The sequence below is a fragment of the Neolamprologus multifasciatus genome, chromosome 2, assembly GCF_963576455.1.
Source record: "Neolamprologus multifasciatus chromosome 2, fNeoMul1.2, whole genome shotgun sequence".
Lineage (NCBI taxonomy): Eukaryota > Metazoa > Chordata > Actinopteri > Cichliformes > Cichlidae > Neolamprologus > Neolamprologus multifasciatus.
This window is the reverse complement of record NC_140440.1, coordinates 6,085,554-6,103,501: the sequence shown is the minus strand read 5'-3', so window position 1 is coordinate 6,103,501 and position 17,948 is coordinate 6,085,554. Positions and strand designations below refer to the sequence as shown.

Sequence of the window (17,948 nt, the reverse complement as noted above, 5' to 3'; positions counted from 1 at the left end):
GCGGAGCCTATTTAAAAAACTCTATTTCAATAATTGTTTATTAATGGTTGTACAAAGTAAGATTGTAAGACCTGATTACATTCATATTATATATTATACTATATTGAATTAATCTGTGACTTTAATTTTTTTTCTCACCATAAATAAATTTGTAATCTAAACTATGTGCGATTAAAATTTTACCCTTGCAATTTCTGACCTTCATACTGGTACTCCGGGGTAAAGTTTCGCCAGAGATAAGTATTAAATAAAAGATTGTAGACGTACAGGTGTGGCTCATACATCAGAATGCTGAACTCTATGAAAAGCTTGAAATCAGTGATTGTTTTTCTAGACAAATCTTTTTTTTTAACTTAAATCTATGAATGGTTTTTATTAATAGTGATAATAAAATAAGATTTAAAACAGGAAATCTGTACAAGAACAATATGGTTCCTGTAGTTGGTCCTGCTGTAGAAAAAGCTGTAGAAAAGAGGCCCGTGATTGAGTGATAAACTATGTAATAGGGACATATGAATAACACCGCATCATCATTGTGTCAGTATTAATATGTGCTCTACCGCAGTGCTCATACTCGTTTTCCAGGTCAGCTGCAGGTTGGGTTATTTTTCTTCACATGATTTCAGTCACCAAAATGTGATTTTGTTTTTCCCCATGCGGGTAGTTCTCACCTTGCTTGCTGCTCATGCAGACCTCCAGCAGAGAGAATTTTGATAGATCTTCCTCCTGAAACCGCACATATCATCGACACCATCAGTGGTTTCAGGGCTGAACTTACATAAACAGCTCAAATTGCCGATTGAAGTATAAACTGCTCAAATGTCCTGCTCATGTTCATTCAGGCATTAATATGAGCCTGGACTCATCTAACACTTGTAATTTTACCTGTCTGTCCAGCTTACTGAGGACCTCGGCGAGGACTGAGGACGTCGTGCTGCTGTCTGAGATGGAAACCGAAATGAAAGCAACGCCTGACCTGAAACACAAAAACAGTTAGTTGACAAAAACCAGGGACTCTGTGTGTAACGGGTGGACGTAGCTTCCAGGTTTGATGGGCTTAAATATGCATTAAATCCAATGACCTGCAGAGGGCGACTCCTCTGGCTGCAAACAACTGTGGTTGTACACGTTTATGGTCTCATTAGTCATTAGTTTGAAGGACTATATACAGGACGATGATCATGTCAGAAATTTTGATTCAATCAAAGTGGGCGGGGCTACCTCGTGATTCAACCAGTGGGTGACATCACAGTGGCTGCGTTCATCTCTTATACACAGCACGTGACAAAAGGTTGCTTTCTTGTGGTGGACAGAGTCCTGACTAAACTCACCTGGGCCAGTCAGTGTACACCTTGATGACCTCAGTGACTCGGGGTTTTGCCCTCAGCAGCCACGAGTCGCCTCCGTCCTTCAGCGAGTTCCTGTTGTCCGGGCTGCCGTTGCGGTTCAGGATGTCGTCGCTGTGCAGACGCTGCAGGCCGCCGATTTCGTGCAGCTCGAAGTCCTGAGGGTCGTCGGGGAGGTAGAAGGCCCTCAGCGCCGCCTCCTGCAGGACAACACAGGTATCATAGAGCTATGTTTGGTTTTTTTTGTTTTTTAAATGCCCAAAAAAAAAGTATATTTTTTCAGGCATTTAACTCACTTTCTAGTTTACAGTCTTCATTTTGGTTTTAATTTGTCACTACTTAAAAGCCTTACTCTCTAGCTCATAATCTTTTTTCATATTCTCAATTATTGCTGTACCTAATGTTGACTTTTCATTTGACAGTTATGAATTTTATTTATTTAATTTATTTTACTTATGATTTAAAATCTGAACTTTGACCGTTCTCCTGTTTTTGGGACAAAATGTTAACTTTTTTAAAGAATTCTTACTTTTTTTAATCAAAGAAATTTGACTATTATTTTTAGTTTTATCATTTGTCATCTTCTAATTTATTGATTAGTTTTTTTCTTTTAAGTTTGAGTCAAATTTTGATTTGTTTTTATTGTAACTTATTGTTAATTTGTATATGAAAAGTTTTTAAACCCTTTACTCCATAATTTTGACTTTACTCATAAGTTTAGGGGTTTTAAGCCTTTCATATCTGTGACTATTTAATTATGTAAATCCTGGTTTTTCATTTCATAATCTTTCCTTAATTAATATTCTAATCCAACCAAGGTCAAAGTTAGACACAGTCTTACTGAGAAGCAAGATTAGTCACGGTGGTCGGGATATTCCTCTGACACCATTCTGTGTCATATTACTAAAAATAGCTTTTACAGAATTATAGCTCACTGCTTTTATTTTGAAAGTTGTGTTCCATGAAAGTTGTGTGAGATTTCGGTGGTAGAAGAGGTAGTAGTACCCGTCTTGGTGTGTGTGTGTGTGTCAGGTTTTTGGGAGGAAGCAGAGCCCTTACCACCACTTCCTCATTCTTTGTGATTGAGACCAGTCGGAAGACACCGCGCTTGACTGCATCGTCGCCATCAAACACCTTGAGAAACTGTTTACCTGTGGGTCACAGTAAACAAACCAGACACAACCAGATGTGACTGCAACATCTGCAAGCATCAGTTATTCCAGAGCTGTATCGTCCACCAGTCGGTCATTAATAAAACCTCTGAAACACAAAGGGAGCTCGTATACAGACATACGGTGAACCGACCTGACTCTGAGGCAGCCGGCTGACCGTCTTTGGATGCTGGCGCTGCTGCAGCAGAGAGATCAGCATCATCTGAGTTATCTAATCGAAACATGGAGGAAAAGAGCCGGTCAAGTGAGACAGTTTACTGGACACAGAACTTCCTGATCAGATTTCAACAAGCTGGAACAACCTGAAACAGACCCAGATCAGTAGCTCACCTTATTCTCATTTAGAGCCTGACGTCTGAAATCTTAGTTTGTGGATTTGTCAAGTAATAAAAGCATCAACAATCAATTAAAAAATACAAAAGGTCTCTGACAGCACCACGGCTGTCTCTCTTATCACAACAGTTGGTGTTTCAGTGTAGAAACACAACACCAACCACCACAAAGCAATGATGTGTAAATCTCATAGACCCATATTTTATTCACAATTGAACAAATGTTTAAACTGAGAGATTTCCCAAAAATTATAAGCTCAATTTGAATTTGATGGCAGAAATGTGTCTCAAAATGTTGGTACGCGGCAAGAAAAGGCTGGAAACGTAAGTAATACTAAAAAGAAACAGCTGGAGAAACGTCGAACAGCTAATCAGATGGCAGCAGGTCAGTCACATGATCAGGTATAAGAAGAGCATCTTAGACAGGCAGAGTTTCTCAGAAGTAACGATGGGCAGAGATTCACCAACCTGTGAGTTTTAGCTCTGTTTTTCTGTTTACACATTTGATATGTTTTCTGTTTCTATTGTGAATAAAATACAGATTTTAAAATCATCAAATTCTGTATTTAATTTCCAGTGTCTCAACTCTTTCTACAAACAGTAGAAAAGTGAGTTCAGATATTGTGAGACTTTGGAGATCGTCTGGAGGATGAAAATTAACTCTTGTTGTTCCTGACTTCCTGGCTGTTAAGAGTTTTATTTTGGAAGAATTTTCTGGAAAACAGAAACACCCTGGAGTGTTTTTGTGAATTTTGTGATTTGGCCCTTTGAAACCTGCAGGGGCTCGTGTTTCAGCTCTCGGCGTTTGGATGTTTGTCTGCACTGTTCACATCCTGACTTCTTTAAAAACATCTTTTTTCAGTTTCACAGCTCAGATCAGCAGTGAAGCTGTCAGGAAACGAGCCGAGCGTTTGCGGTTCACACAGTTTGTGTCAGTAGCGTCAAAGGATGTGGTCTGGAGGAGCATATGTGTGTTTGTTTCACTCCTGCTGTGCAGACCTGCCTCCCATTAACTCCCGATGATGTAAATCTTTATTTTTTTTGAAGTGTGAACGTTTTCTGTAAGGCGGGGTTCACTGTGTGCATACCCAGCTCGTGGCTGCAGCTCTCAGCGATGCGGTAACAGTGCATCTTGCTGAAGTTTCTGGAGTCGAGGCGGACACAGGCCGGATGCAGAAGCATGCAGCGCAGACGTCCCAGAGTGCACTCTGCCGGCATGCCGAGGTAACATGCCGCATGACTCTGCAGGCGGGAAAGCAACATGTCACTTTACACACACAAAGCTCAGGGAAGTGAAACATCATGTAACACCCGTGATCTCAGAGTTTTATCAGCCTCATCGTCTGAGGGTGGAAGATGAATCCAAAACCTGCAGTTCCTCTAACGCCCACAAGGGGCTCCAGCAGCGAGTCAGTCCCCACAGACTCCATGTTAAAACTTTACAGCAGGAATAGACACCTTTACACTCTGATACACACACTGCTTTAGTATCTGTAGGTAATCCCCCCTTCATAACACCTGTACAGTGTTAAAATTTACATTATTAGGGGCGTGGCCTCTTTGACTGACAGTTCAGCTAGCTGCTAGCAAATCTTCACCTGAACTGCACCTCTGGACTGTGTTTGTGCTGTTGGAGCCTTTTGGAGTATTTCTAAGTAATTAAATTAGGTTGATAACCAAGCTAGTTAGCATTAGCTGGTAGTTTAGCTGATAACACATGCTACCCTCTGATCCAAATATGGGTGCTCTTGGTTCCCAAAGAGGTCACAAAAAACTACAGCTGAAGTTTCATATTGAGTCCAGAAACTTATATATACAGTCTAAGGCACAGGTGTCGAACTCCAGGCCTCGAGGGCCGATGTCCTGCAGGTTTTAGATGTGTCCTTCATACAACACAGCTGATTCAAATGGCTAAATTACCTCCTCAACATGTCTTGACGTTCTCCAGAGGCCTGGTAATGAACTAATCATTTGATTCAGGTGTGTTGACCCGGGGTGAGATCTAAAACCTGCAGGACATCGGCCCTCGAGGCCTGGAGTTCAACACCCCTGGTCTATGGGGTAAGGTGGATCTGTGGAGACTCAGGAATCACCTTTACTTGTTAACAGTTTCTGTATCATCAGGACCAGAGACAGCTAAATGATCTCAAAGAGGTTCAATTTAAATTTAGGAAGAGAATAGTCTGGGAATGCAGGGACTCCAGTTAGCTGGGGTGAAGCTTTAAACCTTAATGGAATTTAATTCATCAACTGTACAGGTGTCATGAATGGACTGGAGCCTCTGCTGGACGTTAGAGGCACTGCAGGTTTTAGCACTTGAGCTGCTTGAAACCCAACCTAAACCCCACCCTAGAGGAAATCAACGCTGACACATTCTTCGCTGATTCTCACCGTGATGCCGCACCACTCGCACCTCATCCCTGCCAGGACGTCAGACGACCCGCACGAACGCCGGCAAACCTCACACCTTGCCGCTGACGCCAGGTTTCCCTCCCTCCAGTGGTGGTGAAACGTATCCTGGAGCAGAAAGAAAAGAATGAGTTTCAATCCAGCGCTAAAAATAGTCCCCATCAGCCACAGCTAATTGAGGAGGATGTAAAAATGAAATGTCATATTTGTGAGGAGGAAAGCACCGAAAAAGAAAAGTGCAGTGTGAATAGATGGGCTGAAACCCGACGACAGCTTCCCGGGGTTGTTGTCAGCCTGTCTGCCATCATCAGCTCTGCAGGAGATCAGCTTCATGCTTTTCACTTTTTATCCAGACTGTGAGCGATCGATGGGTTTTGATCGAGCTACACACACTGAACCGACGGCAGACATCCTCATTGAAGTGTCTTACAACGTCTCTGATTAAAGTCAGACTGACTGGACCTGATCAATATCACTACATCACAGAGCCCAGTTTCTATTGTAGACTAGCTGCACAGTGGGCGCTACCTGCATTTCAAACTATGGAAAATTTGTCAGGTAGGAATTCAGTTATCAATTATTTTTGTTTTAGTTTTTTAAGGTGGAAATATCTACCATCTCATCTTGTGCACATGGTATTACACTGCAGTATTCTGCAGTTTTTAATCACAAAGTCTGCATTTGGTGACACTTCCCTCTCCTTTAGTGGAAAATACTGATGCATGAACTTTCTCAAGCTCCTGCTCTTCAGTTCAAGGAGTGACTGATCGTTTTCATTGTTGTCACAAAAAATGATGTCACAGATGCCGGAGGACAGAGCATCCCTGCCATGCGCCCGTTTTTTTTTGGTAACCTCGCGTGCATGGCGAGGGATGAAGCGTGAGAGACAAGGTCATTTCAGCACGTCTCAGTGATCGCTCACTGCAGGAGCACAGAGATGCAGAACACTTTGAAACGACCACCACGACTGCTTTATTTCCTGTTTGTGTTTTTAACTGAGTTAGACACAGTTTCAGGTTTGCACAAGCACCAACCAAAACCGCGAGATGAGTGGACGCTGAGGGTCCAGCTGGCACCAGAGAGCAGCAGGTATTATATGAGAGAATAAATTCAGAGGCCTTGTGTTACTTCTAACAAAGTCAGTATTTTAAAAAGGAATACAATAAAAATCGACAATAAAGTCGTCATAGCTATGGATGTGAGGGATCAGAATAAACTATTAAACTACCTAAAATAATTATTAAAGCGATCGATGTGCCAAACGGCTCACTGATGGATCACGTAGCTAGAGTCTACTCTAAACTACTTCCAGCAGTCATGTTTCACAGCTCGCTGAGCTCAGCTGCATCTTCCACCTATAGAGCCTGCCCTCTGGTGGTGTTTTTGTGCATTACAACATAACGCACGGCCTTAACACAGCATCTCTGTGCCAGTTAAGAAGAGCCCGTTTGTTAACCAAACTGACTGAACTTCTTCTGGTTCAGCCCTTTTATGATCTGATTGTGAACGTCACAGAGAAACTCCTCATCTTCAGTGACATTTGTAGCATTGGCCTCCATAGTTTGAGTCCAGCTTACTGTTGGAAACACTTTATATTTATACTGATATTTTTTAAATCGATACCTGCTCCAGAATCCCGTCCAGGTGGCAGCTGCGACAGTCGGCACAGGTGAAGATGGCACAGTCGGCGTGGACATGCAGCTCACACACTGAAACACGCAAACACACACACGCTAATAAAATATCACTCATGAGATTTAATCCACCCTGTCTACTTGGTGATGGTGCTGGTCTGACCTTCGCAGCGCAGCGCCGTGCTTCCCTCTGTTTGTTTTCTGCAGACGCAGCAGAAACGTTTCTTCTGACCGGCGGGACCGAAGCAGTGAGCCACCGGCACCTGCAGGGGGCAGCAGCAATGTATGTTAACAAACAGACAAAGTAAACGCAACACTGAGCCTCCAGCCTATTGGCTGTCCATGAATACAGAGCTTAATTAAAAAAAACAAAACAGCACATTTCTCCTGCTGCTCCAAACAGTCTGTAAATCTGTATCGCTCCTCTGATGAAAATAGTCCCCATCAAAATACAGCTGTTGGCTGCTTTTATGTTGACTTACAGATGTTGCAGTAAATATCATGTCTGTTATTTGTTGTTGTTGTTGTTGTTGTAGTAATTGCCATGTTTGATCCAATGACCTTTCTTCATTTCTTAAAAAGAAATGATTAAATGCATTTTATTGCTCTGTTTTTCCTTCACTTTAACGCTCCTCGCTCAGTGTCGCTTGTGTACTTTATTGTAATGACGGGGTGGAAATGTTTATAATGAATAAAGAGACCGTCAGGACAGAGGGATCTGTTATAGTTTTGCATTTTTCCAAATCCTTTATTTATAATGAGCCACCACTGAAGCAGCATGACAGGTTATGTAAGAAGATAACATTCAAACATGAGGGGCAGAGTGAAGGCCTGCAGCTGCATCACATCCAAGAGAGCCAAACACCCCAGAACGAAGTGAACGCAGCCGTATGGCAGCTCACAGTGTATTTACATTAAGTTTGAATTCTACTCCACGAATGTGCTCTAATCATTAACTTACACATTATCTTATTATTAGTGTGTGCACATTGATGTTTATATATTACATTTTTTCAGAGCTTTATTTAAACTTGCCCCTGAAAAGCCGTGGAGCTGGGAAGAGATGTTGGAGACATTAATGATAACTAATGCTTAACGGTGTCCCACAAGGCTCAGTTATGGGTTCAGTTGTTTTTCCAGTTTTTATATTGATGACACTGTGTTATGTAAAGTTATACGCAGATGATACCATATTATTTTGTTATGCTGATTCAGATGATCTTAAAATTGTACCGAATGTACGTAAAACCACATTTCTGTTACTTTCCTATGGCACATCTCTACTGTTCGACATTTTATTATTGAGAGAAATACAATTTGACTTGTGTCAGATGATGTCATAGATGAATATAACTGGTTATCATCTACATAGAAATATATAGTTTTCTAATAATATTACATTAGGGAAGCATGTATAAAGTAAACAGTTTGGCTTCAGCACAGACCCTTAGGTGATTGAGGAAATCTCCAACAAAATTTGCATGCAAAATACCAGGAAGTATCCCATAAATACAATTCAAACTAGTACAGTGCGTTTCCTTTAATGCTAATTGTGTATTCTAATTTCTTCATTACAATGTTGTGACCAGCAACATCAAACACTGCGCTGAGCACAGATACCAGTCGACTATCAGAGGTGATAAGAAGATCATGATGATACTTGTCATGTAGGAAACCTCTGAGGGGCCCTGCTGCCTTCAGGTTTTGGTTTCTGTAATAATAATCTGGGAACTGTCCATCATATTTCTGTAAGCTGAGTGTTTTGGTGTCCAAACCTCCAAACTGGACTTCCTGGATCACACTTCAGTGTGTCTAGTGAAAGTATGTTACGTGAAGCACCACACAGACCACACTCTGAGCTGTTGTTTTCCATTTGTGTTTTGTTTGATTCTTTTTGTGCCGTGCCGTTTTTGTGCTTATAATGGAGCTGCTGCTTGTCAGGTCAGAGGGTAGAAATACTGAACGCTCTTTAGTTAAACCTGACCCAAGAGCCTGAGCAATAATAAGGAGCCTGAGGATATTTCACATTAAAAGCAGGTGAGGAGAAAACACCACTGCTGCCGCCTGCTCGTGTTTATTGCAGGGCTATTGATCGGTGCAGCAGTTAGTCAAGCTCAGTGATCAGTGCTGTGCTGATCGATAAACATCGTGTCGGTGCGTGTGGAGCGTTTCAGCGAGGCGGCAAAAGTGAAGGAGACAATAAAAAGAAGGGCTGGAGAGCAAACTGTGAAGCTGACAGAACAAAGCAGGTCTGCTGCTTTCATTTTATAACTTTGTTGGCTGATTATGTCTGGTTTGTTCTGCTGGGTAGAGTTTGTTCACTCACCATGGGCCATTTCTAGAATGTCACCTTCACTGGAAGCATAATTTTCCACTTGTTTCAGTGCAATGAAGTCTCTGCAGCTTTTCATTTCTTACAATACAGAGTGATAAAGTCCACAGCAGAAGCTAAAGCCATGCTCTGATTTGGTTTCTAAACTGTTATTTACAGTAAACAGACTCTTTGAGGGCTCTGAATGTCACTTAGATCCTGAGACAATGACAGACATACTTGAAGAGTGGACAGGTGGTCTGTGAGAGGTTCAGGTCCGGATTTGAAAATAAGCATTTTGTTTCAACCCTAACTCACAAAAATTGCCTCATAAAATTAACTCAAGGAATGCAAGCAGGTGGCACTATGACACCATGTGGTGCTTGTGAATTTGAGTTGCACAGGAGAACAACATTGATGCTAGTTATGCTGCTTGGAGCAACTCACCTGGAGTTTTCTTTTTTCTTTAGTCTTGATTAAAAAGTTATGGTTGAAGATACAAAGTTGGCTTTTACTCTTCTGCTTGTTGGTAAATGAGAACACTTTTTGTTTTGATCCAGATATACCCCTGTTTTTATTTTTAAGGAGCATAACTTAGCATAACAAGCTAGTTGTTAGCTAAGTGCTAACAGCTAGCTAAGTCCTGTTAGCTAAGTGTGTAAATTCTATTAGTTTTCTTTTAAGTGCTGTATTATTTTTGTATTTATTTACTTGTGAGCTTAGAGTAGGAAGGAAGTACTTCTAAGTACTAAGTAAGCTAGGAAGTAAGTTTAATGTACCGTACAAGCAGTCTTTGTATAAATTATTTGCAGCCACGTTTTGTAGCAATGAGTTGCATTCTCGCAATTCAGTAAGTGGTGGATTCATGTGGCTGCTGTTCACAATCGAGAAAATGTGAATTTACACAAATGAAAGTGTGCGAGTAAGACAAATTAATCCACCTGTGATGCAGGAAAGTTTCCAGCCTACTTACAAGTGAAGCTGCGTTGCATCTGGACAGATTAGTTTATGAGAGCTCAATATAACACACTACCTGGGTAGTACTGCTAACAATAAACGCTATACACAAACACAAACACACACTTCACACACCTGAACTGAAGAGACTCTGAACCACTTGAGTGTGCGGACTGACAAACATGGACTGCTGGAAATCCTTATTGTGAAATATTAAATTACTGTTTACTTGTTAGTTTAAATAAATATTTGAACTTTTCTTTTAGTTGTGAACACAAAGCCAAAGATCCTAACTTACTCTACGCTGTAGCGGTTAAGTATACCGTGTAACATCAGCTTATTAGTCTTATTGTGGCTTACAGTGTGATTTAGTCTCCTGTTTGCACAATTACATAAAAAGTCAGTTCTCACTTAGAGGTTATAATAAAGCCACTTTCGCAGCTGAACTTTTCAGGACACATTTGTGAGAATCAGACTGGAATATTCTCCAGTTTTCCTCGCTCACATGCAGCAGCGAGCAGGAAATAGTTCTCTTCAGATGCTTTCATGTTACTGGAAATATTCTGTGTGGTTTAGATGCGGGTGGATGCATGGGTGTAGTGTGCAGGAGGCAGCGCACATAGTGCCTACTTTCTACAAGTAAATGCACCAGACTCTCAGCTGAGCACATCAGCATAATTGCATTTGGACCGGGGAGCTGGTCGGTTAAAGGCCGGCTGATGTCTGATCTGATCGTGTTTGCATTCTCGTTCTCTGATGGGTAATGCCTAAAGAAGTTCAGCCCTTCAAGGTGTAAAAACAAACCCCATCTCATCACGTCTGGGGATCCCTGCCTTCGTCCCTTTAATCTCTGGGGTCCAGAGATTAAAGTAAAGGTGTTTCCTCACCTGCAGTGTTTAGTCTGTTTAAAACAGGTGCGAACCAAAACAAACAACCACACTGAGACATTTTGGAGGAGATGGTCTCGGTGCAGTTCCAATCCGAACCAACTACCACGTGTATGTTACAGAAAACATCCTGTAGCAACATTTGCTTTGTATTCTCAATGCAGGAAGGTTTTATAGATGTGCAAATGTCTGTACGGACTAGTAACTGGCTGTGAAATAAATGTAAATTCTCTGTTTTCTCACACAGCACCTTCCTCCTGTTTTTACTCTCGTTGCTCCCACTCCAGACGCATCGGACCAACATTGTCCCGTGTCTGTAGTGACGCATTTTGGCTCATCTGGAGTTTAGAGTATGAGCGTATGTTGGATACTCACCTGGACCAGAGACGGAGTCATGGAGGAACAAACCTTCCGCAGCGTCTTCAGGCATTTTTCGTGACACATGAAGTTACACACTGAGGAGGAGACAAAGGATCACAGTCAGAGACCATTAACACTGTCGGAGCTTCTCTCGGCTTTCTGAGTTGTTCTTAAAGAGATGCTTTTTGTTATGATATTTTGCATTTATACGAGAATCTCTGCATCTCAGTGGTAAACTGACCGTGTGTGCAGCAGGCATTAACACAAATACAGCCGTCGCACAAACATAACTTCTTTTTTTTTTAAAAAGCACGGCATGAATTAAACAGGTACAGATTCAAAAACTTTCAGTGCAATTTTGCAAATCATCACTTTCACCTGGAGCACGATTTTCTTAATTCATTATAGCTGACGTTACCTCCAGCACACCTCGGGGGTTTCTCAGAAAGCAGCTCAGACATGCAGGGCACCGACGCTTGTTTCTGTTCCTCTGCCTGATGTTAAACTGGCGCCTTTTATTGAAACTATGATACGATACTGATGCTCACAGTCAGACAAAGCGGCACCGAACAAAAAGACTGATTTTGTCTTCAGATTGTGACGCTTGGAGTGGGTAAAAAGTAAAAGAAAAATCAGCACAGTATCGTGATATTTTGTCATATCGTGTGGATAGATGGACACCAAATGATAAAACTACAAACAAGAGGGCTCGTCTCATGCACCAGTGTCCTGAGATAGCCTTACGTCAAACTGCCACAACTGAAAAACCATCCAAAGCTGGACACGCCGAGCTCGACGAAGACAAGTCTGAATTCAGAGCAGCTAACAGCTCATCGCGCGAGTAAAAACAGGACGGCGACCTCCTTCCTTCTATAAACTCAGTCTATTTGTGCTTCACAATTTTTAAAGCAAAAAAATAACTGACAGTATTGCAATCGTACAGTGATAATGTCCAATCGTGGGGTGTCTGGTGATTCCCATCAGCAAAAAGTTGATTTGGTTTTTTTTACCCAACTTAAAAAAAATTTTCAGGCCTCAAATAACCTCGTGGATATCTCCTGATGTTATGAGAGCTCAAAAATGCTGAAAACAATTAAAAATCATCAAATCTGGACCCTCTGTGTCCCTCACAGGCCCGCGACTCTGAAAATACTCACACTATGAGGGTAAACCTTTGCGCTGCTTTATTAAATAAGATATTGCACATAAAAAAACATCAGCTGATTCTGAGGGGGTCAGAGTTCAGGGGTCAGACTTGGATTTGCCTCCAAATTCAGCCGAGTTAAATGGAGTTAAACAAAAGCAGAAACCTTTGATCTGTTCTTGCTGCTTTTACTTCCAATACTCCACCCGCCCATCCACCCCCCAGCCCTGCAGCGCTCAGATAAGAACGCTTTCACTCGAGCGCCCGGTGGAAGAGAAGCGGCGTGGAGCCGTGACACCGTGAGAGCGAATAATAAAAACGTGTTTGGAAGACGAAAGGAAGCTGTCAGCTGGATGACTGCTGGTCACGTTTGCACCTCGTCTGCTCTCAATGTGTGTGCTGAAGTGACATTTAGTCAGTGTGCGTGTTGTTGCCTGTGCTGTCACACTGTGGTAAACCTCAAATGTTCACTCTGGCCAGTTTGAACAATAAAAGCCTGCTGCAGGCGAGCACGTCTGTGCGCACCATCCAGACAACAAGCACAGAGAGGCAGACCGAGGCCAGAGGAGATCAGTCAGGTTTTTCCTGTCCAGGAGCTCCGGCAGGTCATTAACAGCCCCGATGAAGGCACTTTCTCACAGCCGGTGACTCAGCAATGACTGCTCAGAGTCCACGATATCACAGCTAAAACTTTAATGTGTTTGATGAGGAGCAGTTTGAATGAATTTTTGATGATAATGTCAATCCAAACATTCATACTTGAATCTTATCAGACAGTCACTCTCTGCTTCCTGCAGCTTCACTGACTGATTTTAAATCAATCAGTAGTTTTAAATGTTGGACAGACAAAAAAAACCTTCTGCAGCCTGAACGTTTGATCAGTGTCTTGCTCTTTTATAGCTTTTCTATCTGTTCCAACAAACTATCATGGTAGCAGCCAAAAGGTCAAAGTTTAGGCTCCTGAATGCTGCGTGCAAACCTGTGTGTGACATCATGGTGGCTGCAGCAGTCTTTTATAAGAAGTCGGTGCTCGTGGCTCCTGGCGGTGCTGCCGCTGGAAACATGTAAATTACAGCAGTGCGTGATAAGCACTCGCAGCAGCTCTGGTCACAAAGAAACAGCCGCTGTCGCGGCCCCGTGTTTTCACCGAGATACGTAACCAAAACGGGATCTATTCTGATCTGTACTCCTGTCCCAGCAGTGGCCGTTCCTGTTACACACAGTTTCTCATAATGAGCTCAGTGTATGTACAGTAATCCAGGCAGCCCTTTGTGCTCTGTGCTCACTTTGTTTTTTCTGCTTTTAGCTCACTCACTGCTGCAGTCACAACCGTAAACGGACATATATGGTATATAAGATGGATGTGGCCATTGTGACATCACCCTTCGGTTGGTGAAGTCCTGTTTTACAGCCGTCTTGATGTTTTGAAACTGGCTGTGGCAAGCGAGGGGTAGATGTGACTGAGAAACCGAGTAAACCACACGCATCCTGCTCTCTGACTCTAATGGGACCCCACTTTACAAAATAAACTTCATGTTTTATTCAATAAAAGCTGAAAACAGTGACTGAGACAACAAACTCATCAGGAAAGAGTCCACTGAGGTTAAAGGTCAAAGGAGCCAAGCATCAATTTCCTTAAACGTCTACAGAGTTTTTTTTTTTACCAAACAGATACGAAGAGGTCCTCTACATTTGTTTAAACTTTACTCAACAAAAATGTTATTTCATGTCAACTTTAATTATTTATAATGACCCTGGATGTGATAAGACCACTGGTTGTTATGGAAACGTGCATTCAGTGACTGGTTGGCGGCGACTCCTGGAGGTTGCTGGCCCGTGGTGGGTGAAGCTGGATGATTTGTGTGGTTGCCAGCAGGTTTCACGTCCGTCTGCAAACGCTCGCCAACTACATGCCGAGCGGCAGTAAACAGAAATTAAAGTTGTGCCTCAGCGCTGAAGCCAACATGTTTGAAAAGGTGAGCTTTTATTCTGAAGGTAAACAGCCCGTGTTTCCTGTGTTCACAGTTTCCAGTTTCGTGCTCCTGAGCACCTGGGCAGTGTTTATGCACAAGTCCGTCAAACAGTGACTGCAGCAATATCCTCGCAACCAAAGCAATCACAGCCAGGCTTTGGCCAACTGGTCGGAGAATACATGTTTTTCCCTAGCAACAGGTGGTTGCCAGGGGGTCACTGATTGGTCTGCAGCCCTGTGTGACTGAGGCTTCAGCCATCAACCACTCCACCGCTCTCCAAGCTTGTGTGACTGATGTCTTATTCACTTGATTGCACGCCATCACTGTGATTGTCACGCAGCCCCACCCCCTCTCCACTGGCCATTAAAACAAATGCAGGTTTAAGAAGTCATCTCCGGGGTGCCGCTGTAGCTCACCTGATTGACCTTGTGACCTTGTGACCTCTATACTAAAGGCTACGGAGGTCAGAGTCCACTCGGTTCACCTGTTAAATAAAGGTAAAGGGAAACATGAAAATGGGCTTTTAACAACGCGGCGGATGGAGCAATTTGATGACATCACTGGTTTGTGTTAATCCAAGTGACGGCTTAAAGAAGAAAGGTTACGTAAGCGAGCAGAAGCGCTGCTGCACATTTTAATGCATCTGATGCTGCTTGTGATGAAGAGGATGGTCTCTGCTCTCACTCACACAGAGACGCACAAATACACACACACACACTCACACTCCTCCAACAACCAGCATCCCTGCCAGTCTCCTGTTGCCATGACAACCACGGGAAGTAAATCACGACTTGACTGAAGCTCCAATTGTGCCATAGACACTTTGCCTCCTTTAGACATGCACACATCCTTAAGTGCACACACATACACACTATGCAAAACCAGTGTGTTACTGGGCAGACTGAATTGTGTTGGTGTGCTGGATGTACTCTCTCTGATTCTCCTCCCAATTCATGATTAAGATGTGTCGAAAGGAAAGGAAAAGAGGAGGCAAGGAGAAGGAAAGGAGGAAGAAAATGAACAGGAAAGGAAAAAAGGGAACACATGGGCCCTTGTCTGTGTTGGTTAACTGCAGATGTTGCATGTTTTGGTGCATGCAGACAGACTTTTAGAGCAACCACACATTATCCTGTAAAAGTTTCCAGCTGCAGCCTGAGGTCGGACTGGGATACGGTCTGGGATCCAGCCTGGCCTTCTCAAGCGGATCAGCTCCGTGTCCGGGGCAGGTATCGGTGTAAGTCGGGTTCATCACGTTGTTAAACACACCTCAGCTCAGGCCTGGTTCGGTTCCCGCGGGGAGAACCGGATGTGCGCTTGCGAAGCTCACGAGCTGAACTTTGATCTCGTGCATAAGTAATGACCCCGATAACTAAACAAAGCATATTTGCTGTCTTACCTTCACACAAGAAGCCGATGATCCCCCAGATGAAGTCGCTGCAGCTGTGGCAGAAGGTAGGTTTGGTCAGGGTGACTTTCTTAAAGCAGTGACCCGGTGCAGAGCTCTGGTACTTGGACCGGAGTCCGGGGGACTGCTGCGCCCTCTTCTTCCCGGCCAGCGGGCTCGCTGTCCGGCTCTCTGCGGCATCAGGGTCCGCCGGTCTTGGCCGGCCGGAGTCCGCCATGTCCTCCTGCCCGCCCTCTTATAAAAACTTCCCAACAGCAGGGCGACAACAGAGGGTTCAACAGCGGTAACTCCTGGTGCCAAAAGGGCTGGATTTCTAGGAAGTAGTTCACCCGTAGTGGAGAGACATCCCACCGGGCCAAACACAGCGGCGCAGCCCGGCAAAGGGCGCCGTGCTCGGTGTGTGTCCTGGACTTTCCCCCTCGCCCTGGAAGATATTTATCCAGGTCCTAAAACACACAACAGGCCACCAGTTCACGGCTCAGTTTATGGCGATTGTGACGTCGGTGTCGCCCCGTGGAGGGTCGGTCATCGCACCGGCTGGAGCCAGCGGTGCTGCCCGGCGGAAAGGGCGCCGAGGTCGGTGTGCTGTCTGAGAATCCCGCCTCACAGGCTCGTTAAAAAACAAACTCCCTGCACATTTATCGACCAGCCACTCTCCCAAAATACACGACAGCTGTTCCAGTGAGAGATTAATACTGGATTTTCGATCCTTTTCGACAGCGCCTGCTGCTCTCGATCCCCGCGATCAGAAAGACCCTCCGCCCGGAGACAGCGGTGCCACCCAGCGGCGCAGCGCGGAGGACAGGGCGCCCTGCTCGGCCACTTTCCAGAAGCTCCCTGCTAAGGAAGGTGGATGAATAAATGATGAAATATCGATCGGGCAGAACTGGATGCCGAGTGTGTCCGCAGCAGCGTGAAGTCTGTGAAATGGATGGGTGATCTTTTCAGTCTCAGCGATCACTCTGCCAGCCAGGCACCCCCAAAACAGCCGGTCCAAGCCCGCAGAAAGACACAACAAATCGGTCGAAAAGAAGTCCAAAAAGCGCCTCAGTACTGGAGACCGACGATAATCAACAAGTGTGAAGTCCCCCTAACGGGGGGGCTGCTTTCATTTCGGGTTTCTTCTTCCTTTTCCGAGGCTGATTCTTCTTCCGCGTCAGTCTCCAACACTGATTTACTCCTCCTCCCTGCGCTTCATCCCCTTCCCTAGTCTCCTTCGCTTCCTCCCTACCTCCTCATCACAGAGGCTCTTCCCTGTCTCACTGAATGACGGTTTCCTAAAAGCATTTATTTCTTATCTCATTTCCTTCCTCCTGATGCTTTTTTTCCTTCCTCTTTTTCTTTACTCTCTTCCTCAGTCTTTCACTTATGAGAACGAAACATGTAAAGTGAAAGTCTGTGATCAAATTTCGGCTTCAGTGTCTCCTCACTGAAGGCTTGATTCTGAAACATCCGATTTGATGTGGTGCACAAGTTTTAAAGTTAAAGTAAAGAAGCTGCAGGTGAACAAAAAAATCAAGATTTAGAGAACCACAGAAAATATTAAAGAACAAAATAATAAAGGCTGCAGTGTACTGCACTGCTTCATTAAGTGACGGCAATGGCAAAAAGTAACTGTGTAATTTTCAACAATTACATCTGGTTACTTACCAAAATAAGAGGTTTTTTTTAAACATCAAATCAAATGAAACGTATAGTTAAATATTCTGAGCTGGTTGTAGACCATTTTCACATTTAAAAGACTCAGTTGGTGAGAGATGCTCTCTTTAAGCTTAAGGTGGTTTAATTAAATTCAGTTAATTTGTAAAAGAAGCCAACATCTTAGTAATCTCACAAATACATCTGAGAATCTCTGTCTGTGTTCATCTGTCCTTTTCTTTCCAAAAAAGACTGTTTATTGGGATGATTCATTGCAGTTCTTTTTAAGTGTCCTGACTGAAAGCTGAGAATCAGTAAACTCTGTTTTGCCTCTGAGTTCATAGTTAGATGGCAGAAGTAAGGGGGGGGGGGGCGGGGGG

The 17,948-nt window shown here is 43.6% G+C and overlaps 1 protein-coding gene across 1 annotated transcript in view; it reads right to left on the bottom strand.

Moving 5' to 3' along the window:
- dgkq (diacylglycerol kinase theta) overlaps positions 1-17,222 on the bottom strand; it is a 30,549-nt gene extending 13,327 nt beyond the window's left edge. Inside the window, exons 1-11 of the mRNA XM_085133631.1 lie at positions 15,922-17,222; positions 11,424-11,503; positions 7,057-7,156; positions 6,883-6,968; positions 5,242-5,367; positions 3,939-4,092; positions 2,652-2,729; positions 2,406-2,497; positions 1,332-1,546; positions 886-976; positions 672-726 (exon numbers count right to left, since the gene is read on the bottom strand). Of these exons, the coding sequence (XP_084989757.1) occupies positions 672-726; positions 886-976; positions 1,332-1,546; positions 2,406-2,497; positions 2,652-2,729; positions 3,939-4,092; positions 5,242-5,367; positions 6,883-6,968; positions 7,057-7,156; positions 11,424-11,503; positions 15,922-16,147 (1,303 nt within the window). The 5' untranslated portion in view covers positions 16,148-17,222. The remainder of the gene's footprint in view (positions 1-671; positions 727-885; positions 977-1,331; positions 1,547-2,405; positions 2,498-2,651; positions 2,730-3,938; positions 4,093-5,241; positions 5,368-6,882; positions 6,969-7,056; positions 7,157-11,423; positions 11,504-15,921) is intronic.
- Positions 17,223-17,948: the final 726 nt, after the last annotated feature.